We start from the raw sequence: 27405 nt of genomic DNA on the forward strand, positions 1-27405 counted from the left end.
TGACTGCCCAGCTCTTCTGCGTGTCATGCTGTAAAACCTCTGTGTTAAACAATAGTTTTGACAAGATAATTGAAGATTCTGACACATCTCATACACAGTGACCCCTGCCAACCTGTCTGGAGAAATTTTAAAAATGAACCCTTTTATGTCTATCTCTGTATGCAGGTCTGCAACTAGAGGAAATAATTAACAAATAAATATGGGGAATGGGAATGCTGTGAAAAGTTATATCTCATAATATTAATTAAATATAATTGTTTATCATTCATAGGTGATATTGGAAACTATTATTATGGGCAGGGCCATCCCATGAAACCTCATAGGATCCGTATGACTCACAACTTGTTGCTAAATTATGGCTTGTACAGAAAAATGGAAATTTATGTGAGTATAAGCAGCAGTCTGGAGACTGAAAATGTTGAAACTACTTTTAAAAGATACAGCAATTTTTAACCTTTTTCCCCCCTGTTACACATGAGGAATTATTTCTAGAAGCTGATATTTTCCTCTTCTATTTGGGAAACATTAATCTTCATTCTTTTTTCCCAGTCTTTGGTAACTTAAAATGAAGCAGAACTTTTCAACTTACACAGGAACCACGGCTTGCTACCCATATGTGGCAGAAAAGCTGGGTTAGGCCCATAGGGGTCAGATGGGTAGTTTTTTATATTTTTGTTTCAGGGTAATATATAATATTTCTGCCATCATTAATTATGTCAGCACAACAATTGGCAAAATATGATGGAGGCTGCACTAAAAATATTTTGCATGTTAATTTTATTAATGGAGTTGTGGCCACTTTTACTCTCTACCCAAGTATGCTTAGAATACAGAGTTTTTCCAGTGTCTGTTTATAACATCTTTAAGATAGATCAGATTGGTTTTATGAGTTTTGTCTCTGATTTGTTAAAACATAGATTAGTTGCAACATCGTTTTTTGTTAGGGTAAAATTAATTGTACTTTCTTGTTTACAGCGACCCCATAAAGCTACAGCTGAAGAAATGACCAAGTACCACAGTGATGAATACATTAAATTTCTTCGATCAATAAGGCCAGACAATATGTCTGAATATAGCAAGCAGATGCAGAGATGTAAGTTTCCAAATTGGACTAAGTCTATATTATTTATTCATGTACTGGATTTTTAAGTACTCCATTATATATAAAGTGAACATGCATTGGTTGTCTAAATATTTAACAATGAGTTCATGGCATTGTTTCTCCTTTACGTCAATCTATAAAGAGCTTCTAGCTTTTGTCTCAAAACTACTCAAAACACCCAATGCTCTTCAAGTATACAGTTATTAATATGGGGTCAAATTCTCCCCAATACAAAGCCTGAGGAAAGCCTACACCCCATTCTGAGAACTTAAGTGGGAGGTAAGTGCTATGTGTAGGTTCATTGTACTCTGGCAAATTTCACTCCTAAAAATTGTTGGTTCTTAGTTGCTTGTAAAAATTAAAACATCTTCTAAGATAAGAGTTTTATGAATAGAGCAGAGGTTCTCAAACTGTGGTCGTCCACGAGCTCCATTCAGGTGATCTGCGAATAGTTCCCTCTAAGGTGCGCGCCTGGGCGGCCGCGCACAAGAGAATGAAGGGCCGCCTGCCTAATTAGTGGAGCCATGCAGGCGTGGCTCTGCAAATTAGGTGCCTGGACCCTGGAGAAGATGCACATGTAAGGTGAGGTGGTGGCCTTGGGGAGAATAGGGGGTAGGTGGGAGGGGGCATTGGGGTGAGAAGAGGGGATGGGGGAAATTTGGGACGTGCAAGGCTGCGGTGGCCAGAGAAAGAGGCGACTTTCCCTAGCTCCAGGGCTGTGGCTGCGGGGGAGAGACAGCCTTCTTTCCCAGCCTCAGCTCTGTGGTTGCTGTGGCAGGAGAGAGAGGAAGAGACTCTCCTCTTTCCCAGCCTGGGTGCTGCTGTGGTGGGGGAGAGAGGGAACATCCATCGCATTAGAAAGGTAAGACTAGTGATATTAAAATATGAGTTGTGTGCTTTTATTTGTAGAACCAAAAAATGCTCATTATTAAGGATTTTTTTAGATGTAGCACTTTTATCCAAAGCGCTTTACAATAGTTAGCTAACGGTACAAACAACATTTGGAAAGATCATTAAGTGGTCTGCTGAGCCCCTGAGCAATTTTCAAGTGATCTGCGGGGGAAAAAAAAGGCTTGAGAACCACTGGATTAGAGAAATGTTACTTCCCCCTGACTTTGAAGAAGCATTACATAAGTGAGTGTGAGAAGTAAAAACTACTAGGTAAAAAGAAGACTGAGCTGAATATTAGAATTGGCCTTTATTAGCTGGAGGGAAGTTGGCTAAAATTAAGAATTAATTTGAAGGAAATAATAGGCAGATCACAAATGTGCATATGAAATTGTTCAATAAACTACAGTACTTGAAGGTGTCTTTTATGATTCTCTACAAAGAGAGTATATTACATGGGATTGCAAAACTGTTGTTGTTACACAAATATTTAGTCAAAGCTCTTCCTAGAAGTGTAAAAAAAAAAAAAAAAAAAAGATTACTCCATCTGACTTGTATGTAAAATTTTAAATACCTTAAGCAACAATTCAGGTTCATTCATCTACAAGCAATTCTGGTTCCTAAAAAGTACATCTATATGCTGAAAATGTCAATGTACATAATGTATAATGTACAGTTGAACAGTTAAATCACTAAACTGCTAAAAACGTGGAATGCAGTGAAAATGTCAACTGAACTTGAACAATAATCATACTACTGGTTATATTTGAGTGTTTTTGAGTAATATTTTTGTAATACCTCTGTACGTATTAAGACTATGCACTGGAAAAATAACAACATTTTTCTTACACAGTTAATGTTGGAGAAGATTGTCCTGTCTTTGATGGACTGTTTGAGTTCTGCCAGCTGTCAACAGGAGGCTCTGTTGGTAGGTATATGGTGTTTACCTGGGCTTTGTGGTTTTCTTAATTTTTTTTAAAAAATATATTAATATGGCAGTAGCAATTAAAACCAATCAGTACAATGCTTTAATAGTTGTAAGCAGCGTTGTTGTAGCCGTGTCGGTCCCAGGATAGTAGAGAGACCAGGTGGGTGAGGTAGTATCTTTTATTGGACCATAGTCTGTTGATAAGAGAGACAAGCTTTTGAGCACTTGATCATAGTAATGTGTGTGGTATGTGGCTTTGTGTGAAGCATCAAATCTGTCAGATGGTTTAATACCAAATATGGTGGTAATACAAAGTTTTTAAAAACTGCAAGTCCAAAATGGACTTGAAAGAAGTGGCATAAAGAGGTAATTTTGTTATCAGTTTTTCTTCCAGTACTTTCAAAGACATTTAACTTTTTTTTTTCTTAATGATTTTTAGCTGGGGCAGTAAAATTAAATAGACAACAGACTGACATGGCTGTTAATTGGGCTGGAGGACTCCATCATGCTAAGAAGTCAGAGGCATCTGGTTTCTGTTACGTCAATGATATTGTGCTTGCTATCCTAGAGCTGCTGAAGTAAGTTTACCCTTGTAATCTAAAGATGTCAGAAAACTTGGTGTTAAGACGTTTAAAGGTTACTATGAAATGCACAATGATCAGAGTGGGTTGAATTTTCATAGCATACATTGAACAGCACAACGTGAATTAAAAAAAAAATCTGTCCCCATTTAGGGTTTAAACAAGAAATCCATACTAACGCACATACAAGCAAGGAAAATAAAAGTTTACGCAGTGCTTAATTTAGAGGTACTAAGCTGACAGGGACACCTACCTTTTCCTGTAAAGTGACTTTCTCAGATTGAAGTTGACCATATTTTGCAAAATTACAATTTTCCTACTAGAGCATATTTCCTGAGATTAAAAAAAAAAAATAAAAAAATACAAGGTTCTTTTTCCAGGATCCTTTTTAAAATAAGGATCTTTTGTGGGAACATGAGGGCAACACCACTACACATAATCAGGACCTTCCCCCCCGCCCTTCCTCCGCCTCTCTTCCCTCCCCTCCCCCCCCTTTGGAGTTCTCTCTCTCTCTCTTCACACCTGCCTCCTGCCTCTTTGGTTCTAGCTTTGCTGCTGCTGTTATTGGTGGGCACTCTCAGAGAAGATATCACAGTTAATCCCCTACAACAGTAAAGGAGTAATGGAAGTGACCATTTAACAAAACAGCGAAAGTGACTACGCAGAGTGCTGTCCAACATACAAAAAAACAGACTGGGAAAAAAAGAAAAATAGAGATAAAATTACCTTTAAATTACCAGTAGCCTTTGGGGTTACTTGTAACAACACTTAGGTACAGAATTTTCAGGTGGAAGTATATAGATACATTTTTAAGTTGACTGTGTCCCTTTATTTAAAATGTAAACAACATCTCTTAGGAAAGTTAACCTCTAGGTATTTGATTGTCTCTTTCTTCAACTCAGAGGGCCCCAATCTGCCAGGCACATCAAGTTGAGATGGAAAGCGAAAGCTGTAATCCAGGGATCTCAAACTCAAATCACCATGAGGGTCACAAGAGGACTAGTACATTGGACTGAGGGCCACGTCACTGACACCTTTTAATGTAAAGATACAAAAGCCCCCGCCCCCACTCCATGCCTTCCACGAGGCCCCGCCTTTTCCCACCTCTTTTTCCCATTCCCATTCCAACCCCTTCCCCAAAGTCCCCAACTCCGCTCCCTCCATGCCCCTATTCCAACCCCTTCCCCAAATCCCCACCTCAGCCCCGCTCTTCTCTGCCTTCTACCTTGAGCACGCGGCTCCCCGCTTCTTCCCCCCTCCCTCCTGGAAAGTGCTAAGCACCTCTAAAACAGCTATTTGGTGGCAGGAAGCACCCAAAGGTAGGCAGAGGAGTGGGGATGCAGCGCGGTGGAGGAGAGCTCAGCGTCTGCAGGAAATAACTCCAGATGGGCAGGGAGCTTGGCGGGTCGCAGCAAATAACTCTGCAGGCCGCGTGTTTGAGACCCCTGCCGTAAACTGTGAGAACACAAATATAAGAGTGTTTAAAAAAATTAAGGAGAACGCAAAGAGAACGTCTGTCAATATCCAAACCTCCCACTCTCCTGAATCCTTCACATGCACCCAGGACATGAGCCCTGCATTCCAACCTCAGCAATAACCAGGGCTCCAATCATCATCTCACGTGACTGAGCAAAGTAATCTTGTTCATTATACCCATAATGAAAGGAAACTTCGCTTTGTGCCTATTCATGGGAAGCTTCAGTATATAGCTTCTCAGACCTCACTATTTTATGTTATTCCACAATATTATGAAAAGTCATGTCCCCAATGGTTGAGAAATATTAGATTATTTGCAACTTTATTAGTAGGTTTGAATGGGTTTCCAGTTGTATAATATTTTATGTATTAAGTTAAATGAACTTGGAAGCATAAACACTTCATATTTGAGGATGTGGGGAAAGGGAGACAAACTGTAAGATTAGGAGTTCACAGGAGCTGTATTGTTTGAACTAAAGTAATTCTCTACATTTACTGGCAATGTGTTCTTAAAAAATTCCTTTAGCACATGCAGCATGCGAGGGAAGCTTTCTATTGCAAAATCCATGCTTATTGAGGCCATTGAAAGAAAATGTCTGAGATTGACAGAGTGAACAAAACAGATTATGACTATGAAAAGCAGCAAAGAATCCTGTGGCACCTTATAGACTAACAGACGTTTTGGAGTATGAGCTTTCGTGGATGAATACTCACTTCGTCAGATGCATGTAATGGAAATTTCCAGGGTCATGTATGTATATGCAAGCAAGCTAGAGATAATAAGGTTAGTTCAATCAGGGAGGATGAGGCCCTGTTCTAGCATTTGAGATGTGAAAACCAAGAGAGGAGAAACTGGTTTTGTAGTTGGCAAGCCATTCACAGTCTTTGTTTAATCCTGAGCTGATGGTGTCAAATTTGCGGATGAACTGAAGCTCAGCAGTTTTTCTTTGAAGTTTGGTCCTGAAGTTTTTTTTGCTGCAGGATGGCCACCTTAAGGTCTGCTATTGTGTGGCCCGGGAGGCTGATGTGTTCTACAGGTTTTTGTATATTGCCATTCCTAATATCTGATTTGTGTCCATTTATCCTTTTCTGTAGAGACTGTCCAGTTTGGCCGATGTACATAGCAGAGGGGCATTGCTGGTCATGAACAGATCTGACTACCAAAAGGAGGTCCGACAGACAGCTGTCCAATACCAAATTCTACAGGCCACTTCCCTCAGATCCCACTGAGGAATACACTAAGAAACTGCACCATCTACTCAGGACACTCCCTACACTGACACCGGAACAAATCAACATACCCTTAGAGCCCCGACCAGGGTTATTCTATCTACTACCCAAGATTCACAAACCCGAAAATCCTGGACGCCCCATCATCTCGGGCATTGGCACTCTCACTGAAAGACTCATTGGGTATGTGGACTCTCTACTCGGACCCTATGCCACCAGCACTCCCAGCTATCTCTGTGACACCACTGATTTCCTGAGGAAAGTACAATGATTGGTGACCTTCCAGAAAAGACCATCCCAGCCACCATGGACGTAGAGGCTCTCTACACAAACATCCCACACACAGATGGAATACAAGCTGTCAGGAACAGGATCCCTGATGATGCCACAGCACAACTGGCTGCTGAGCTCTGTGCCTTTATACTTACACACAACTATTTCAAATTTGATGACAATATATATCTCTAGATCAGTGGCACCTCTATGGGCACCCGCACGGCCCCACAATATGCCAGTATTTTTATGGCCGACCTGGAACAACGGTTCCTCAGCTCTCGTCCACTCACACCCCTTCTCTACCTACACTACATTGATGACATCTTCATCATCTGGACCCATGGGAAGGAGACCCTGGAAAAATTCCGCCACGATTTCAACAGCTTCCACCCCATCATCAACCTCAGCCTGGACCAATCTACCCGGGATCACTTCCTAGACACCACGGTGCAAATAAGTGATGGTCACATTAACACCACTCTATATCGAAAACCTACTGACCGCTATGCCTACCTTCATGCCTCCAGCTTCCATCCTGGGCACGTCACACGATCCATTGTCTACAGGCAAGCACTGAGGTACAACCGCATCTGCTCTAACCCCTCAGACAGAGACCAACACCTACAAAAAATCCATCAAGCATTCTCAAAACTAATACCCGCACGAGGAAACAAGGAAACAGATCAAGAGCGCCAGACGTGTACCCAGAAGCCTCCTACTGCAAGACAAACCCAAGAAAGAAACCAACAGGACTCCACTGGCCATCACATACAGTCCCCAGCTAAAACCCCTCCAACACATCATCAGGGATCTACAACCCATCCCGGACAATGATCCCACACTTTCACAGGCCTTGGGTGGCAGGCCAGTCTTCACCCACAGACAACCTGCCAACCTGAAACATATTCTCACCAGTAACTGCATACCGCACCATAGTAACTCTAGCTCGGGAACCAATCCGTGCAACAAACCTTGATGCCAACTCTGCCCACGTATCTACACCAGCGACATCATCACAGGACCTATCCAGATCAGCCACACCACTGCCGGTTCATTCACCTGCACATCCACCAATGTAATATACGCCATCATATGCCAGCAATGCCGTTCTGCTATGTACATCGGCCAAACTGTACAATCTCTACGGAAAAGGATAAATGGACACAAATCAGATATTAGGAATGGCAATATACAAAAACCTGTAGGAGAACACTTCAACCTCTGTGGCCACACTATAGCAGACCTTAAGGTGGCCATCCTGCAGCAAAAAAACTTCAGGACCAGACTTCAAAGAGAAACTGCTGAGCTTCAGTTCATCTGCAAATTTGACACCATCAGCTCAGGATTAAACAAAGACTGTGAATGGCTTGCCAACTACAAAACCAGTTTCTCCTCCCTTGGTTTTCACACCTCAAATGCTAGAACAGGGCCTCATCCTCCCTGATTGAACTAACCTCATGATCTCTAGCTTGCTTGCATATATATACCTGCCCCTGGAAATTTCCACTACATGCATCTGACGAAGTGGGTATTCACCCACGAAAGCTCATACTCCAAAACATCTGTTAGTCTATAAGGTGCCACAGGATTCTTTGCTGCTTTTACAGATCCAGGCTAACACGGCTACCCCTCTGATACTTGACTATGAAAAAGAAAGGGAGAGGAGGGACTGGAACAGATCTAAGTAAGAGAGAGAGAAAAAGAAAAAAATAGGGGGAAAGGGAAGATGAGTGTGTTAATTTAGATGGAATATATGTGCCCAAAGAGTCAAGGATGTTAACATAACCCATATGACCCTGTTACTGTCCAACATTAAACAGTGTTAAGCAAAGTTCAGGGTTTGGTATACAGAAATTCAGTCTGCTTAGTACTATGGCAAACACACCATTAAACATCATTTAAACCTTCTATTAAAAATACAGAAAAGAAGGAAAAAGTTAAAGCATTTGAAATGTAAAACATTAAGTAAGGCTTTCTATGATGTTCCCCTTTGGTGTTATTTGGGCCGGTGATCTGCTAGGTCACTACAATCCTTGACTCTGGGAACCATCCTTACCCGGCTCTGCTGTGAGAACCCTCACTCCTGGGCTGTTCACACAGCCTCTGGCATGTAAGCTGCTCCTTGGATTGTGCAACCAAATAACACTAGCCAATATCTCCAGTCCCAGACACAGCCCTAGGAACCTCTGTCTTGCAGCGTCCAGTTATGCCTGCTGGGTGCTGCAAGCTTATATGAATTTGTCAGTTTAACAAAGAATTTGATATGTACCAGGCTTGTTTTCCCCAGAGAAGCCTCTGACACGCTTCAAACCAAATGCACTGCTTCAGGTAGAATAAACAAATTTATTAACTATAAAGATAGATTTTAAGTGATCGTGAGTTAGATTTGGTCAAATGAAATAAAAGCAAAACGCATTCTCAGCTGATTTTAACACTTTCAGTGCCCTTACAAATGAAGATGTTTCTAACCACAGGCTGCCTGGTTGCTCTTCAGCCAGGCTCTCCCCTTTAATAAGTGCTTCAGTTGCTTGGTGGTGGTGGTTTCTGTAGATGTAGGTGGGGGAGAGAGAGAGAGAACGAGCAAATGTCTCTCTTTTATCATGTCCTTTTTTCTCTCTTGGCTTTGTCTCCACACCCCCCCCCCCGTCGCCTCCCTTTCAGAGTCAGGTGAGCATACCACATCACAGTTCCAAACTGACCAAAGGATGGAGGGTACTTCCTCCAGAGTCTAACAGATTGTTTTGTTGCTGCCTAGGCCAGTGCCCTTTGTTCCGGTGAGGTGTGAACTGCCCCTCTGCTTCTGGAGAATTTTTGTCTGAGTTTGCTTTAAGCATGAGGATACATTTTCAGCATCATAACTATATACATGAAATTATAACCTATAAAAAAACTTTTGTCTGACAGTCTGTTAGATGGTCTTCAAGACATTAATAACTGTCCTTTTTGGGGAGAGAGAAGTAGTTACTTGGGATGGCTTCAAGTTGCTGCTACTGTTTAAAGCCCAGTCCTGTTTCCAAAGAAGACAAACCTAGTTAACTGCATACAAAAGGGGGCAGGGCAGAGAATAGGAAAGAAGGAAATGCAGCTTTTGTCTCTGGTGTTTACTTTTATGTACAACCTCACTGCTAGAAAAACACAGGCATGGCTCGCAGTCTTATCAGCCACTCCCAGCCATGGCAAATTTGTGCTAGCATCACATTTTTTGGGCTTTGCATTTATTTTCCTTTTTCTGGTCACAAATGTACAATGATGTTGCAACATTATAGTCTTGCCCAGCTAATCTAGACTTTTATTAGAAGGATAAGAAAGAAAAGAAGTAAGGTGGGAAAGGAAAAGGACCTGAAGGGACAGCATGCAAGAGACAGTCTCCCTTCCTAGTGGTGGCTGGGGTTCCACCAGAGGTAGTGATGTCGTCTGGGTCCCTATCTCAGTCCCAGTCTTATCACACCATTTTTCAGGATTATGCCAAAGGAGGTCCAGGGTCTTGGGAGATTGTGGAGGAGGCAGCCATGATGGTTAAACTTGCTCCTTCTCCTCTCATTTTTCAGTTAGTGTCACAATAGTGTGCTTCAAAGCCTACCCCAGCCAAAGTCTCTTTTTGAGGACTCCAGAAGGGAGTAGTGGGTGTCCTCTCATTCTGTTCACCAACTAAGCCTAGTTTCCAAGATACCAATTTTTGTTCACTGATTTCTGGTCCCAGACTTTTCTTGCTTACCAATACTTGAGTTAGATCAATAAGCTTTTTTTGTTTGTACTAATTCAGTCTTTCTATCTTGCTTTTGCACCTTTTCCCATCAATGTTTGTTATCCGTTATTGTGACACTTATTCTCTCTTTACAGTTGAGTTCACGATTTGGGTACATTTGCAGGTCCAGTTATCACAACAGTGGTGGTGATTGGGCGGGTGGCGGGGGGGAAGAGTGAGGGGGTGGAATGCGGGAAGAGAATGCAAAATGTAGATTCTTACTGGGTGACAGTGAGGTTAAATGTAGAATGCTTTTGGTGCTGAAGAAATGAATCAATTGATCTTTGTTTTTTCATTTATTTTCTTTGAATGGATATGGTAGCTTCAGTTATTATCATGCATTTGGTTAGATAGTTAAGATTTCATTTTCCTGTGCTATATTTACATTCTGACTGCTGAATATCATAGCACTGACATCTCAAATCATGCCGTTTTCTCTTGCATACTTTTTTTACATGTATATGTATGTTTTTTCCAGATACCACCAAAGAGTGTTATACATTGACATTGATATCCATCACGGTGATGGTGTTGAAGAAGCATTTTATACAACGGACCGTGTCATGACAGTATCATTCCATAAATATGGTGAATATTTTCCTGGCACAGGGGACTTAAGGGTAAGGTCAAATGTGAATTTACGACTCGATTAAACTAGCTTTTACTTCTTCTTTTCTTGCAAATGTTCATTTTTAGTGTTTGGTCATAATTCCTTCTTCTCACAATAATTAAATTGGGTGGGAGGGGGAAATGCCATATTCTGTGGACTGCTCAGCTCCCTGACAAATCTTCAGAATTCGCCTGGGAAATCTTCAGGACTTTTTTAGCAAATTAACTCAACCCATAAGGAAATGGACAAGCTGCTTACTAAATAGTTCAGTTTCAAATATAACTGACTTAAATCATCTAGACTTTGGCACGTCTTTAGGAAAAACAATGTAGTGTATTTGATGATGGCCTCTGCATTTTCAATCATGTTACATATAGTAGGAAAATTAGGTGCTCTTTGCGGATAACGTTTTTTGACATGTGAACATTTTTTATCTGTCACAATCAAAATTTGATATTTACAGTACAATATTATGTGTATCTGAAAAATGCCAAATGTGTTGGAAGATATTTCTCAAGTTGCTTAGTGTTAATGCTTTGCATTTTTATAGTGCCCTCCATCTAAGAATACCAAAACGCTTGATAGATCTTAACATATTAAGCCTCTCAGCTCCTTTGAGGTTCTTAAATACACATAGAGAACACAGTCACAGATAGTGTATATTGCCCAAGAGGTTACAGAGTCTATTGCAGAACTGGGATTAGGAACCTGATCTCCTAGCCCTGCATGTTCACTTACTTAACAATAAGCCAAAAATCTTAATCTATTCTTTCTAGGCTTGGTCTAGTCTAGAAAATTAAGTCTGTTTAACTACATCAGTCAAGGGTCTGAAAAATCCACACGCTTGAGTAGCATAGTTAAGTCGACCAAAGTACCCATGTAGACAGCTCTAGGTTGATGGAAGAATTTGTCTGGTTTCTAATGTAAACTATATACTGTAAAAATGCAAGCATTAACACTTAATTTCTCTGACCTAGCTGCAACCTCTCGGGGAGGTAGGGTTACCTATGCTGATGGGAGAATCCTTCCCATCCACAGAGGTGGTTTCTACACTTTAGTCTTAAGTGTAGACATACCCCTAAACTTGTTAGAATTGTGAGTGATCTGAAAAGGTATCCCTTTTTAACTCTAGAAATGTATGCTGAATACCTACAGTAGTAAGACTATAGTATATTATTGGCTGTAAACTCTTTAATATGCAGATTCATTATGGATCAGATTCTTGCTCTGACACCCCAGTGTGTGCTATGTCAGTGACATCAGCTGTGTTTGGGGAGTTAATTGTAACTTTCAAAAGGGCATAAAATAGTTCTTAAAGTTTTCAGAACTACACAAAACATTGTTGTGAAAGGTAAGTAGGCACCATTATTTCTTGCCACCTTTGTGATGCCTCCAGGCGATCTTGTTATGTGATGCAACATCACCAGTATTCCCAGAGTGGAGCTGGGAGTAAGAGTTGATGATTCACAGTGGATATTGTGGAGACTAATAGTTAAATGTTGTCACTAATGCGCTGACTGTCCATCTCAGTCTGGCTATTGGCGGCAATTCCACAGTTCTAGAGTTACTTGGTTTTGTTAAATTGTTTCTGTATCACTTGTTATAGAAATCAGAGGTGCATATTTTTGTGACATAACTTGACTGGCCACAAGGTGGTACTGTTGATTCAAACAAAAAGCAGCTAAAACGAGATTATTGTAATGGCAAAATGCTATCATTATTTAACAAAGGCATATTTCTTCTGAAGGCTTGGGTAGTTTGCAGTTGTCGGTGAGAAGTCACTTCTGATAAAGTTTTCTGTAGCTAGTCACCTTGAAGACAAAAGGACTTAAATGCTTTAGATGGCTGAAATAAAATAAAACAAACAGAAAAGTATCTTCTCTGTTCTTAGTATTTTATTTATGGTGGACCTTCAGAATGACAAATGATACCTCAGCTTTGATAGACTTCTATCCCACACAATCATAATCACTGCTTGTAAATAGTCCTTTGGAATGAACTGTAATGTATATTGATGCAGATGTTTTCTTAAGAGTTCTCCTCTAGCTATCAGATCCCAATTAGAAAAGAATGTCAGGCTTTCACTTGTTCTATTAAAAGAGCCTATAAGGTTAACACAGAAGGAAGGCTTAAGGAAGCCCTTTAAAGTAAGCATTAACAAACATTCCCCCTTGAGTCAGGATTCTATGCTGGAGCTGGCTGCTTAGTATAGTAATGAGTCTGGTCCCCTGCCTTCCACGAGGCCCGAGCACGGAAGGAGTCGAAGTATGCCTCACTGGCTGAGACCTTGAGAGCCCAGGGCTACAAAGTCCAGGTACACGCCCTGATCGTAGGAGCCCTGGGCTCATGGGACCCCGCAACGAGCCGGTTCTGAGAGCGTGTGGGGTCAGTCGACGCTACGCCCAGCTCATGAGACAGCTCATGGTGTCCGACACCATCAGGTGGTCCAGAGACATTTTTATATTGAACACATCACTGGACACCGCCAATACCACACTGAGTAATTGAGACAGCCGACCAGGAAAATAACCCACTTCCTTCCCTGAGGGACCAAGGGACGCACCCCACCCATGTACCTATCCGCTCCATCGACACTGACTTGGACTCCTTATTCATTCCATGGGTGGCGAACCCGAGCCCACTTATTCACTGACACTTTAAAAACCCTTGCACCCCAATCTGGGTCTGTGCCGGTTATGTGATATGTATGTATCTTTTCATCCTTGCAGACGATATCTGTAACCCCCCCATAACCCAAGCCTGACCCCAGATGTACAATACCTTCCCTCTCAACCTGTGTATATTTCATTTCAAACATTTCTCTTAGCTCCCACAAACTGCATCAAAACAATCAGCTTCTGTTTGTCAAAGTCCATGGGCTCTGCTCAGGTTTTAATTCCCTCTGACATATTCTCTCTAGTTAATTTCCAAAATTGAGGTGGTGTTGCCATTGAAACGTAGAACAAGGCTTGTGTCCATCAGAAAGAACATCTTTCTACTTTATATGCCCTGTGTATAGAGCTGTGCAAATTGATTTTTTTTGTTGTTGTCTGATAGCTGAACGAAAATATTAAAGAGAAATTTGGTTCATCCAAAACAAAACAAAAATTTCAGTTTACTCAACTGAACAAAAAACTGGGAAAAAAAAAATTCAGGTTGACCAAAACACTTTGTTCAACACACAATATTTCATTTTGATTGCTGGCATTTTTAACTGCTTTTTTTTATTAAAGGCAAAAGAAGCTTGAAAATCCCATTCACAAAACCACTGAAGGAGGTGTTGCCCCCTTTATACCCAGTAGTTAGGGCACTTACCTAAGATGTGAGAGGCTCAGGTTCCAATCCTTGTTCTGCCTGTTGTGGGACAGGGACTTGAACTCCCGTCTCCCACCTCCCAAGTGAGTGCTTTAACCCTGGTTGAATAGCTTTAAGGGGAGAGTGAGAGAGACTCATCCCGGAATATCCTGTAGCTAAGCTCCTTCGTTTTCAATTTAAATAATTTGTACCGAAAAATTCCCAGGTCTTACAAAGGTGTTTTTTTTTTTTCCCTTTTTTCCAATTTTCACCCTACTTCTGTATCATTCAAATACATACAAAATAACTTTTATTTTATTAGGAAAATACATTGCATGAGATTAATCAATATGTATCTCAATATATATATAGAGAGAGATTACGATAATATATTAGTCCATGTTTATATGCAATGAAATAAGGCTATGTATTAATCTAGAAGATATACACAATAAACAGACAGACATCCATGCAAGCTCTGAAGTACATGCGCATCTGAATGGACTGATGAATCTCATGCCCACCACATACACGTTTCACGCTGTTAGCAGATAACAGTTTAAATTTGATACACTAAAATGGGAAGAAAATGAAAATTTGCATCAGAATATGTTTCAGAACATGAGGAAGTATTTGAAAGTTTTAAAGAAACAAAAACAGGAGAAAAAGATGAATCTGAGTGTATGCGCTGCAAATGATATGGCCCAATTATTAAATGTAAATATTTATAAGCTAGTAGTTCTGAGTCTACAACAGTAAACTGTTTGTTCAAATGAAAAGATTTATTTGGGGATTAGAGATTCATTGTTTTCTTAAACTCAGAGGTGGCATTATGTTTTGAGTTCTGTTTTAATTCTGCAGCAAACCACATTGATAATGGAATTCAAAGCATTAATCTACTGAATGCTTTTTTTCTCCTGTCCTTTCATCCACCAAAATAAACCATGATATTTACCCAGAAAAATTAAAGGTTTTTGAACTGATTTTTCACCTGTGTTTGTTGTTGTGGTAATAAACCTTGATAAATTCCTGGGAAAAACTAAAGGCCCTACCTATAGCTCAGTGGTTGGGGAATTTACCTGCAGTGTGAAAGACTCAAGGTCCCATCAGGTAAAATGGGGATTTGAACTGGTCTCCCATAGCTTGGGTGAATTCTCTAACCACTTGGCTATTGGGTAAAATCAGTACCTCCTGTTCCGATTGACCCAAAACTACATGTTTTGATGAATAAACTTTCTATCCAGAAAACTCCTCCCAGCTCTGTTCTCCAGCTTTTTGAATTCCTGAGGGTTCTAGTTCAGCCACATCAGCTCCCTTGGGGTCAGGCCTACTGGAGCTTCTGTTCAGCTTGGAGGATGCCTGCAGAGACCCTCTCGTTTCACAGTATGCCTTGATAAATCAGTTGAGAATCTACCTAATGCTGCATACACAGATGCTCATATTTGTGACCTAGGCTGATGCAGTTGAAAAAGATGGTAGCTTTTAGTATTTTCAGTGCATACCAACGTAGCCCTCTGAAAATGTTAGTCTGACAGTCACCAAAATGAAAATGTGTGTCTTGGGTGCTATGGACAATATTGTCCAGATACCTGTATACTCAGAACCACAGTATTTATTTAAGTAATTGAACTATTGATTTTTTTCAGACTTTCTTAACCTGCTCTTTTAGATGATTTGTTCTTGTGACTTAAGTAAGCATCTTACATGCATGATTATCACTTCAAGTTTAATACTGTAATTAAAGCTTGGGGAAATCAAAAGGGAAATCCATGCTGATAGTGAACGAGAGTGGGGGAGGAGTTGAGAATCATTCACCACCTAGTATTCTATGAGTTCACCTTGTAGTTTTTGGCTCTTTCTTTAAAAAAAAAAAAAAAAAAAAAAAAAAAAGGCAGTTTCTCCAGGTGACAGATTGCTATTGTACTACCAATAAAACTGCTCAATTACCAAAAACTGGAAAATACGCAAATTGGCTTACTGTAAAATTTGCAGCAACAGTGTTTTTAAATTAACCCAGTAAAATTTGGACCTGGGTCAACATACTTAAAATAATAACTGATTGCTGTATTCTGCTCTCCAGTAATTGACCAGTGTTAAGCCAGTTACAAAAATCCTCTTGCTTATGGTTTTCAGACCTATTAGTAAACTTCCTTTTATTTTGGAAGCTTTTTACCGCCTTAATTAATTGGAAGCCTTTGTTTAGGGGAAAGGAAGCATCTATTTCTTGTTGTTCATATCAGTCACTTAATAGACCGTTATGGCACATTTTATATTGATGTGAAGGTATGGCTTATTTTTAAAGGTTTCATTGTTACTCCATGCATCAGCCAACCAGGGGATTGGTGTGGGGGGGGGGAGGGGATTACTGGCCATATGGTTGGTTACTCTCTTCCAATCTGCAAGTACAGTTTCTCTTCTATTTTAAAAGCTTCCATTTTTATGGAGGAACGTATAAAGGTACTTTTGCTCTCTTAATCATTAAATTTTTTAAAAAATCAATATTTTGGGGATGGTACACTTCCTCCATTTTAGTTTTGGCACGTACATTTTATGCTTCAGAATGATCTTGCAGAAGAATAGGGAATTAAGCAAGCTGCTTTTTTTTTTTTTCCTGAATAATAACACATATATTTTAAGACACATGGTTTACTATGATTTGGTAAGCATTATCTTCTTTAGTAATAGTGTATTTTTCAACTTCCTTTGTAGGACATTGGAGCTGGGAAAGGCAAATACTATGCGGTTAATTTTCCAATGAGAGATGGTATAGATGATGAATCATATGGGCAGATATTCAAGCCAGTGAGTATTGTCTAAACCCTATTTGAAAAATTGCCTGGTTGTTGTGAGGTTGAATTTAAGATTTGCTATTTTATATTGTTTATATATAGATCATATCCAAAGTGATGGAGATGTACCAGCCCAGTGCCGTGGTATTGCAGTGTGGAGCTGACTCGTTATCTGGTGACAGGTTGGGGTGTTTTAATCTTACTGTCAAAGGTAAACAATAGAGAAAATGCTCACAGATGCACAATAATGCCTGTTTTTGATTAATTTTTGTTTAGAAGAAGGGAGCCTTCATTCTCCAAATCACTATCAAATAATATGTTTGAGGGAGAGAGGTCGAAGTTGGCAAGTTAAGTTGGATAGTCGTTCTCTTCTGGCCACCAGTCCAATTCACTGCCTGTCACCGTGAATGAGACTGGTAGCCAAAGAGATCGAGAAACAGTTGTTTTTTCTCTCCCATCCACATCCATTTACTAAAATTACGCAACTTGTATTTCCACCTTTTCCATAACCATTTCTTCCTTAGATTTTGTGTATTATCTCATTATTCCTAGTCTCATTTCTTCCTCCATTTTTGTTTTTTCATTATCTCTTTAGTTCATTTTGGTTTGGAACTCCTTGGGCTTCCCTCTTTATTCCGTAGCTGTACAACTCAGTTTTAGATTGTGGGGTAATACACCAAATGTCTGATTTCCACATTCTTATGCTGGATTTAAATTTCTGTAATGTACATAGTCTACAACCATGGGTTCACTTTGTGATGTGACTCGCTATATTTAACTGTGAATACTTTTTCAGTATGCCAAACTAGCTATCTTCTTGAACTGAGAATATTAGTTGCCGCACTGAATTTGCTAGTAAACGAAGATGTGCTGTGCCTTACTTTAATATTTGTCCACGTTATTAAATTTCCAGAACTCTCTTGATTTTTAATAATTAATTAAAAAAAAAATCTTTCTCATTCTGTTCAACTAAAGTTAGCAAAATGGGGAGGAGAAGTAACATTCTTTTGATACTTACTGAATTCTGTTAGTACACTTTCCTAAAGAAAGGAGAAAAAATTACATCGACAACTGTTTCATTGTAATAGTAGTCACTAACATTCTTCAAACTTATTTGAATCATCACAGTTTTGTTTAAGGTGATAATTCTTAAAGGTTTAGCTAGATACGTACTTAGGAACACAAGTTCCCTTGAAAGATATAAGTCTCTTAGATCGGGGGTTCTTAACCTTCTCTTTCTGAGGCCCCAGACATGCTGTAAAAACTCCAGGACCCAGCAGGGGAAGGGGGAACTCGGGGGTGGGGGGCTCGAGCATAGGCATAGTTTGACAATTTTTTTTGGAGGAGGGGGGACAGAGCTTGGGTAAGAAACAGCACCTCCAACCCCTGACTCACCTCAGCAGGCCACCCCACCCATTCGGGTTTTGGCGGGTGTGGGGGGAAAGCAACCAAAAATTATAACTCAGATGGGAGGTGCACAGCTCAAAGAGTTTGAAAACTGCTCAGGGTGCAGGTAGGAGGTACCTAAGTGCCGTGTGCAGGCAGAGTGCAGGGAGAGAGGTAGCTGGGACTGTGTGCAGGCAGGGTGGTTGCTAGGGGCTGTGTGCTGGCAGGGTCCCCCCACTTGTGGTCACTGCTCTATGAGGACTCTGTCAGCCCTGGAGCTGGGTCCCCCCACCTGGTTGGCTATTACTGGCTGCCCAAGCAGTCAAAAGGAGCTGAGGAGTGGCCAGGCACCAGGGGACCATTGTGGCTGCCAACTCCATAGCACCTGCCAGAGCAGCAGATGCCCTGCACTGCCCAGCTACAGTTTCCAACCTCTGAATTGGCCAAGAGACAAGTGGAGAGAAGGTGGGCGGGGGATGGAACTGGCCCTCCCTGGGTAAGGTACTGTAGTATGTGGGGAGGGGCATCGCCCTCCCAACTCCGCCCACTGGATTTGGGGTTTCTGTCCCACGGGAGCACTGGAGTGTCAACCCCGCAGCTCCCGGCTTTAGCCCCATGGGAGGCTCCAAGGTTCGAACGCTATAATGTCACTGGATCTTGGGGCTCCAACATTCAGCCCCGTAGTTCCCAGGTTCAGCCTTGTGGGGGCACCAGGGCTTTAGCCCTACAGGGGGGCACTGGGCTGCCCTCCACCCCACCAAAATGGCTCTGCAGCGGACCCCCCTGATTGAGAACCATTGTCTTAGATGCTTTTGAAAATCCCACCGCAATCGACTTATCTAAGGTCATCCATGAAGTTTTCAGCTCTCTGAAAACTGAGCCCACATCTCCTAATTCCCAGTCCAATACCCTAACCACAAGACTGTTCTCAAAATAATCACTAAGTGAAGACCAGATCCCGAACTGTGATGTGGTCCATCCTGTGACATTGTAGCAGCACAAAAGATGTAGAAAGTAGCTCTCTCTCTCTAGATGGAGATTTTGTCCCCATAACTAATGCTCTCTCACTGCCATATGGCTCACTGGGGATCTAATCAGCTAGTATACTCCAGAGCAGCTCAAGGGCTGCTCTAAAGTGTGCTGGGGTCAACATGGACCCAGGGAGGATCGGATAGCTGCAGCCTTTCTGGCTCCTGCACTGCGCTGATCCAAGAATCTGGCCCTGTATTTGTCCTTGCATGCCAATGTAAGTTATAAAAAAGACAACATTTTGGAAAAGAGAGAATTGCAACGATGCTAATGCAAAGTAGGAGAAAATGTTAAGATGGAAATATTGTGCCTCGGGTTCTGTCCATTTCTCATTTACCAATCCTGACATCTGTTTTTGTTCAAAAATGATTAATTCAGTTAAGAACTAAAAGTGCTGTGCTGAAGCTTAGTTCTAGATCTTCCATTTTAATTAGGTTCATCTGACTTTTTTAATAAAAATTAATTTATTTCTTTTTTTTATTTTGCTTTTAAATCTTTTTGGTAGGTCATGCTAAATGTGTGGAGGTTGTAAAGACTTTTAACTTGCCACTGCTGATGCTAGGAGGAGGAGGATATACTATCCGTAATGTTGCTCGATGTTGGACATATGAAACTGCTGTTGCCTTAGATTGTGAAATTCCTAATGGTAAATATTAATTCTGAAATATATTCTTCTGTCTAAACTCTCATAAGGATTGTGAAGTTACTTTCTGTCACATGTTATCAGAACCAAACTTACTCTTAAACTTATTAGTCCAGTTCATGATGGGTAGCAAATAAACTTGTCATCACCTAAAATCCAGCATCTCTCAGGAACTTAATATAGTTCTGGTATGTGCAACTTTGTTTTAATCTCTTAGACTTGAGTCTGGTACTTTGTCAACAGGGTGTATGCATACCCCTGGGGATATGCAGTGGTCTTCCGGGGATACATCAGCTCATCTAGATATCTGCCTATTTTTACAACAGGCTACATAAAAATCACTAGTGAAGTCAGTACAAACTAAAAGTGCATACAGGCAATGAGATCATACTGCTCTATATACTATACACTGACGTGTAAGTACTCTATTTATATTCAATTGGTTACATGGTAAAAATGAGAAAGTAAGTAATTTTTCAATAATAGTGTGCTGACCCTTATATTTTTATGTCTAATTTTGTAAGCAAGTAGTTTTTAAGTGACACTTGGGGGTACCCAAGACAAATCAGACTTCTGGAAAAGTTGAGAGCCACTGGTGTATTTTTCACTTTTTGTTAAATTTAAGCTTCTTTTGATCTTAAACCATAAATTTCTTGATTGTATCTCTTCCATTGTACCCAACTTTTGAATACATAAATCCATAATAGGGACTTTACTGTTGGTATTGATTTTTCATGGAAGGCACTCAGATACTGTGGTGATAGGCAGCAGTATAAAACTCTGAGATACACACCCCAGAAGTTTCAACAGTCTTGACTTGGAACAATGTATCTTTCAGACCACATTTAAAATGGCTTATAGTAAAATTTCAAAATTATTTGTTGGCTTGTTCGTTTGCCTTTTTCCTCTGTTTTTGGAAGGTTTTGTTAATTCTAACATTTTTCTTACTAGACACTAGATTCTCTCATCTCTGTTCACTGACTTCAGTAGAATTACTCTTGACTTAGTTATTCCTAAAAGCAGATTCTGCCCTGTGTCTTCTGAAGCCTCTAGGAAACGGACTTTACATCCTACTCTTCCTCTGCGTCATCCTGTTACTCAAAAGCAATTGAAAGAACAGAATGATTACTGTTCTCTACCTTTTAAGATTTTTTTGTTGTATTTTCTCTATGTGAAGTGATCCCATTCAGCCGGTATAGGCAATGCAGTCTTCCTTCTCATTGCTCTTAGCTTTTTTTTTTTTTTTCTTCGGTATTTGTAGTCCTCAGGTTCTTTTCGCCTCAAATTTTTCTTTGCAGGTTAATGCTTTTCTAAATGCTGTAATAGTGAATCAACCTTACCCACACTATCGGAAGAGTTAAAGGAATGATGCATGTGTACACAGCTCTTAGTTCCCCTTTCACAGACTCTAAGAGGCTAACAAGCCCAAAACGCATCCTATCCACGATCTCCTTCAACCTTGTCCTTAAAAAGACTTGCTTTCTCCCCTCAAGCTTCCCAAACACACTCGTGCCCCTTTGACCCTTTTCTACGCAAACAGGAACAATTGATTTCAGTGCTTTTCATTCTTAAGTGTTCTGTGTTTCATTCTGTGCTGACTCTCGTTGCCCAGACAACAGTGATTCTTACGCTGCGGGGTTGTAGATTCATTGTCTGGCCATGCTGGAAGAAAAGAAGGCAAGGGATGTGGTTTAATTATTCACTTAAAATATCTGGGAGTACTCAAAAATAAATTGTACAGTGCAGGGTCATAACCGTTTTCCTAATCATTGCTGCATAAGCCTCAGCCTGGTCCCAGCTGTCCTCCTTTGAAAGAGATTAAAGGGGTGAGAGCAGGAGAGGGGACTGGGTCTCTGCTGTAACATGTAGGAGCTCCAACCCCCACCTCAACTCTCTTAAAGGATGCTTCCCTTTACATCCTTTTCCATTCCTTTTTATGCAATGATTGTACCCCTTCCATAACAAATTCCTTCACTGGACATATGCAAATTATGCTTGGCTATCTCCTCCAACATTTGGCAGGTTCCTAGATACTCGTTGATTCCTTGCTTAATATTGGACAAAAATAAATCTGCCTTCCAATCGGATAAGTGTGCTCCATCCTCCCTGAATCACATGGGTGCTCAGTAAGGTATGTCCAGATGTGGAATTACCAAAGGGGCCTGTGATGTATGAATTTAGCCACCCGTCCTACTTGCACTCCTCCTGGTCTTATTCACCCTTGGAGGCTTCACTGCTCCCTATTATGCCCTGCACTCAATATGTCAGACCAAATAATTATCACCCCTTGGGGCGGGGGGAGAATCTTTTGTCTGCCCGAAACCCCCCTTTGTTCAATTTATTAAGTCAACCTCTTTTTGCCATCCTAAATCATTTTCACAGAGGTAAACAATAATCACATCTGATTTTTGTTCCTGGGCTGCCAAAGAGTGTGCAAGGGGCATTTGCTGGTTCCTGAGAATGCCCCTCCTTCCATGCCAGCTCGGAATTGTCTCACTGCCTAGACCTAGATGTGATCCTCCAGATGACCCAGAAGCCTGCCTATGCCTGCAGATCACACCACTGCTCACTTGGTCTCTTTGTAATTGGAAACACAGAAAAACTAGCTCTGATTCTCTGCTTTGGGTCTCACATGTGACCTATATGCATTTGAATGCCATTGTCCAGTTGCCTGAATCACTCTAGTCCTAAGTGAGCCGCAGCTGTCACAGGCCCCATCCAGAATGGGTGGGAATTCATGCATCAATAGCCCCAACTTCGTAAGCCCATTTCTTAAAACTATAACAAATAGTATTTACGCGGGGCCTTCCATCCTCATGAATAAAGAGGAGCCTGTACCCAGCTGGTCTCATTGCTATATAATTCCTTCAGTGCTTCTACTAGACAAATCTTTGCCTCACTACCCTCCTGTAGCATTATGGACTGTACTGGCCTGCTCAGATCTTTTTTGACATTCTCAAGGTTTGAATGACCTTTCACACCTCGTACTGTAAATCCTTCCATTCAAAGTCCTTCCTGGAATATCCCTCACTGACTCAGGCACTAATTTTCTGACTCTAAAAGCTCAATAATACAAGAACCGACCACTAGGAATTCAACCTTGAACAAGGCCATCTCCTGTCCATTTTTGCATATTTTGTTGAGAACTTGCCCCAAAGCTCTTAAGTGTCTGAACAGTGATGTCTTGAGACCACCTCATTAAAAATCTCTGAAATAAAAATCCATCACAAAGATTTGGGTAATCCCTAATCCTACTGGCAAGTGTAATCTCTGAGAGGTAACTAGAGATGGTAGATGATGTCAAACCACAGATTGCCAATGACCCCATGTACTGAAGTATCTGGTCCTCTGGAATGTGCCATATCTTAGACAAGCCCTCCCTCTGAAATTGCACAAAATTGCGAAAACACCTGTCATAAAGCCCTAAATGTTTGTTGCACTACCAATCTTTGTACAACCCCAAGAGCTATCGTACACCACCGTATCAGAGTGCTACTAGCATCTGTGCGGGCACCTTGTGGGCTCCCAATGGCAGGTCTGAAAGTTAGGACAGCGAATCTGCTATACCGTTGTCAATCGCAGGTACGTGTTTTGCAGCATGTTAAAGTTTAAACACTAGTATCACCTTCAGACTCATAACCCTGGACGACATAGGGGACTAGTGATTGATATGTACTTCTGCCATGTTACCACTCCACTTTTTTAGAAACGGTTTGTAAAATCCATTCCCCCAAAGAGCACTGCCACTGAAATGGGAAAGAATTCAAGGAATGTTGTACCCTTTACTATTCCAGTTTGTGTCCAACTGGGGGCTGTTTGTGGGCACAGCACGTGCGTTGGTAAAATACCCTGAAATCTATTCCTCCCAGTGCATCTGAGTGAGCCTTTAAATCTGCCCCTATTATCCGTTCCCTCCCTCCAAAGAGACACTCTGTTAAAATTACTCAAGCTGTTCCCATACTCCTAAATACTTCTTCATCGTTTTATTAACTCTTATAAAATGGTTGGCTTTTGATACTCTTACGGTGGCCACTGACAGATACAAAATGCCTGCCCTGGGGCCACCGCTCAGCATGCAAAGTTAAGATGCCCATTAATAGATTGCAGCTCTCACAATGTAACCTTCCTGGCTACGCTTGCCTTGACAATCAATCTCAGAAGTTCCCCCCACTTATCTTAGGCCAGTCTACATACACCATAGTCCACATATCTAACTCCGGCCCCAGGTGGGTCAGCTTAGTAGAGGGGTCCCTCTTTTTTCAGTTCCAGAGGTATCTCCCCCCCCCCCCCCCCCCGGTTTATTAGCCAGGGTCTAGAATGTGGTCAGCAGGCTAGTGCACACTCAGAATTTGCCCTGCCTGCAAACAAAAAGTTATCAAAGTAGTGTATCACATGCTGTAAATCAGGCTCCTGGGCAATTACCCATTCCAGTATTGTGCTGAAATTTTTCAAATGCCAAGCATGGAACATCCCATAGGGAGCTACTTACCAAAATAAAACTTACTCAGAACAAAATCCAAAAGGTGCATCTTTCCCATTATAACTAGTAGCAATAGAAAAGGCGACTTGATGTCAGTTTGCTGATAGCAACTCCTGCGCCACAAGTCCAAACCATGTGCACAGCCTCATCATGAGGGAAATAGTGTACTGAACATAATCTATCACTTCATTAACTGAACTACCCTATGGATGTGACAGGTGGTGGATCAAGTGATATTCTTTAGGTACCTTCTTGGGAACCAGGTCCAGGGGAAGACCCGAAGGGTTTCTCAGATAAATGAATGAATGGCCCTGCAACTGTTAGAACTTATTTGCTTTGTGGTCTTTTTCTTTACAATGTGACCTAACTCATCTGTGGACTTCAAATTTTTGGACATTACATGACTTCTTAGCCCATATAGGGAATGTTAAACAGCAAATACTCTTCCATCTGTCCTGTTGAGGTAATCCCCAAGGCGAGTACCCTTAATGCTTCAAGCCTAACTGGAAACAAAGCTATTTCCAACATCCCACTGCCATCTGCTCTGCTCTTTTCCTGGTCCATCACCTTTGCCCTCTTCCTTGACCTGGAGGTATGTGTGGTGAGCCTGATTTACCCCCAGTCTTTTGCCAAAATTTCCCTGTAACTTGTACCAGTTACAGGCCTTGGGGGCCTGAAGCACATCTTGCAAGCATGTCTAAATTTGCAGATGTTCCAAAAACAACTGTTTTCGTTAAATGCCCAGCAAATGTTATTACGAGGCTGGGGTCTCTGTTGGGCTTTCAGAGGACTAAATAGGCCACTATCAGTTTGAACACCTATGCTCTGTGGTGTCATCCCCTCTAACCACAGTGTATGATGTACAACCAGATTCCTGTCTGCATTGCAGCCCTCTGTCCAAGCTGCTCATCCCAGTTACATCTGGGGGTATAGCTTGTTTTATTAAATGCCTTTCAAATTAAGTCCATATATTTGATTAACACTAGGCTTTTTCCAGATATGTCTCCTAAATACAGCCTGCATAGATTAAAAAAGCGACTCCCAATTTTCACAGGTACTAGCTTTCCCTTGGCCATTCAGATTTCTCATTGCCATGCTTGTCCTGTCCCTACTTACTTTCTGTCAGAGCTTCCCTGTATAGGAGTGATGATGTGTCAGTATATTCAGCTCTCAATATCTTTTCTTTAGTAGTCCAGAGAAGATGAACTCCCAGGGGGTCCCACACTCCTGCATAATCAGACTCTGGACTAACTACTGTGGAATCTTCAATGTCCTGAGGCCACCTGGATACCTCTGGATGCTGTTCCTATCTGATGAATTTACATTTTCTGTCGGGGGGTTGGGAGGACGTTGTATTTTTCATGTCTCCGCTCCCCCACTTAATGACTCCTACACTATTGCATGGGGTATGCACTATTTTATTATGTTCTGTATCCCAAACTTAAACCTATGCCAGGTAACTGAGACCACCTCTGCCAGAAGCCTCAAACTTCTGTAACAACTGAAGTTAACCTGCAATAGTTATGTAAAGCAGTTGACCTCTGTAGACGTGTTTACACTGGATCCTCCCTCCCCCCAAAAGCAGATATCTTACTCCCCACACCATTCCCCCCCGAGCCTTGTGGCAAAATCTGCTGGCCCACTTATTTCAGTAGCTCCTGCTGCTAGCCTGATGCCTGGAATCAATCTGAGGGGTTCTTTACCCAGAGCTTTCTCCCAAGAGTCGGTCCCAATGATTTGATTCTCATGAAGCAATCAAGGGCATTGGGAGATAGCATACTGCTTCATCCCTAAATAGGGCTCTTATGTACTTAACATAATTTATACAAGAAAATGTGAGCATTGTGTATAGCAAATAGAATGCATCATACTTTCTTGGTATTCAAGACTTCACGTGCTTCTACGGAGGGGCCTGGGCAATAAGTTCTCAAGAATATGAATTAAATTACCCATCAGGAGACTTTTTAGTTTTCACAGTAAACCATTCCCTGTTACTGATGCTGTGGGTTGATACCCATGTTAATCAAGTTGTGATCTTATGAGCAGAAAAATCTCTGCTATGTGCTTGGTTGAGAGCACACTCTGATACAGAATCATAGACTTTAAGGTCAGAAGAGACCATTCTGATTGTCTAGTCTGACCTCCTGCACAACACAGGCCAAAGAATCTCATCCACCCGCTCCTGTATCAAACCCCTAATCTGTGTCTGAGCTATTGAAGTCCTCAAATTATGATTTAAAGACTTCAGGGTGCAGAGAATCCACCAGTAAGTGACCCATGTCCCACACTGCAGAGGAAGGCAAAAAAAACCCAGGGCCTCTGCCAATCTCCCCTGGAGGAAAATTCCTTCCCGACCCCAAATATGGTTTCAGCTAAACCCTGAGCATGTGAGCAAGACTCGCCAGCCAGACACCCAGGAAAGAATTCTCTGTAGTAACTCAGATCCCGCCGCACTTAACGTCCCATCACAGGCCATTGGGCCTATTTACCGCTAATAGTCAAAGACCAATTAATTTCCAGAATTAGTCTATTCCATCATACCATCCCCTCTATAAACTTATGAAGCTGTGTCTAAGTCAGATAGGTCTTTTTCCCCCATTGCTCTCCTTGGAAGGCTGTTCCAGAACTTCACTCCTCTGATGGTTAGAAACTTTCATCTAATTCCAAGTCTAAACTTCCTGATGGTCAGTCTATATCCATTTGTTCCTGTGTCCACATTGGTACTGAGCTTAAATAATTCCTCTCCCTCCTTGGTATTTATTCCTCTGATATATTTATAGAGAGCAATCATATCTCCTCTCAGCATTCTTGTGATTAGGCTAAAAAAGCCAAACTCTTTGAGTCTCCTTTCATAAGACAGGTTTTCTATTCCTCAGATCATCTTAGACCTTCTCTGTACCGGTTCCAGTTTGAATTCATCCTTCTTAAACATGGGAGACCAGAACTGC

At 41.3% G+C, this 27405-nt stretch overlaps 1 protein-coding gene across 1 annotated transcript in view; it reads left to right on the forward strand.

Moving 5' to 3' along the window:
• HDAC2 (histone deacetylase 2) overlaps positions 1-27405 on the forward strand; it is a 55991-nt gene that overhangs the window by 19713 nt on the left and 8873 nt on the right. Inside the window, exons 2-9 of the mRNA XM_050949731.1 lie at positions 272-384; positions 976-1093; positions 2844-2918; positions 3358-3496; positions 10705-10846; positions 16840-16932; positions 17022-17130; positions 19840-19980. Of these exons, the coding sequence (XP_050805688.1) occupies positions 272-384; positions 976-1093; positions 2844-2918; positions 3358-3496; positions 10705-10846; positions 16840-16932; positions 17022-17130; positions 19840-19980 (930 nt within the window). The remainder of the gene's footprint in view (positions 1-271; positions 385-975; positions 1094-2843; positions 2919-3357; positions 3497-10704; positions 10847-16839; positions 16933-17021; positions 17131-19839; positions 19981-27405) is intronic.

The sequence above is a fragment of the Gopherus flavomarginatus genome, chromosome 4 (assembly GCF_025201925.1).
Source record: "Gopherus flavomarginatus isolate rGopFla2 chromosome 4, rGopFla2.mat.asm, whole genome shotgun sequence".
Taxonomy (NCBI): Eukaryota; Metazoa; Chordata; order Testudines; family Testudinidae; genus Gopherus; species Gopherus flavomarginatus.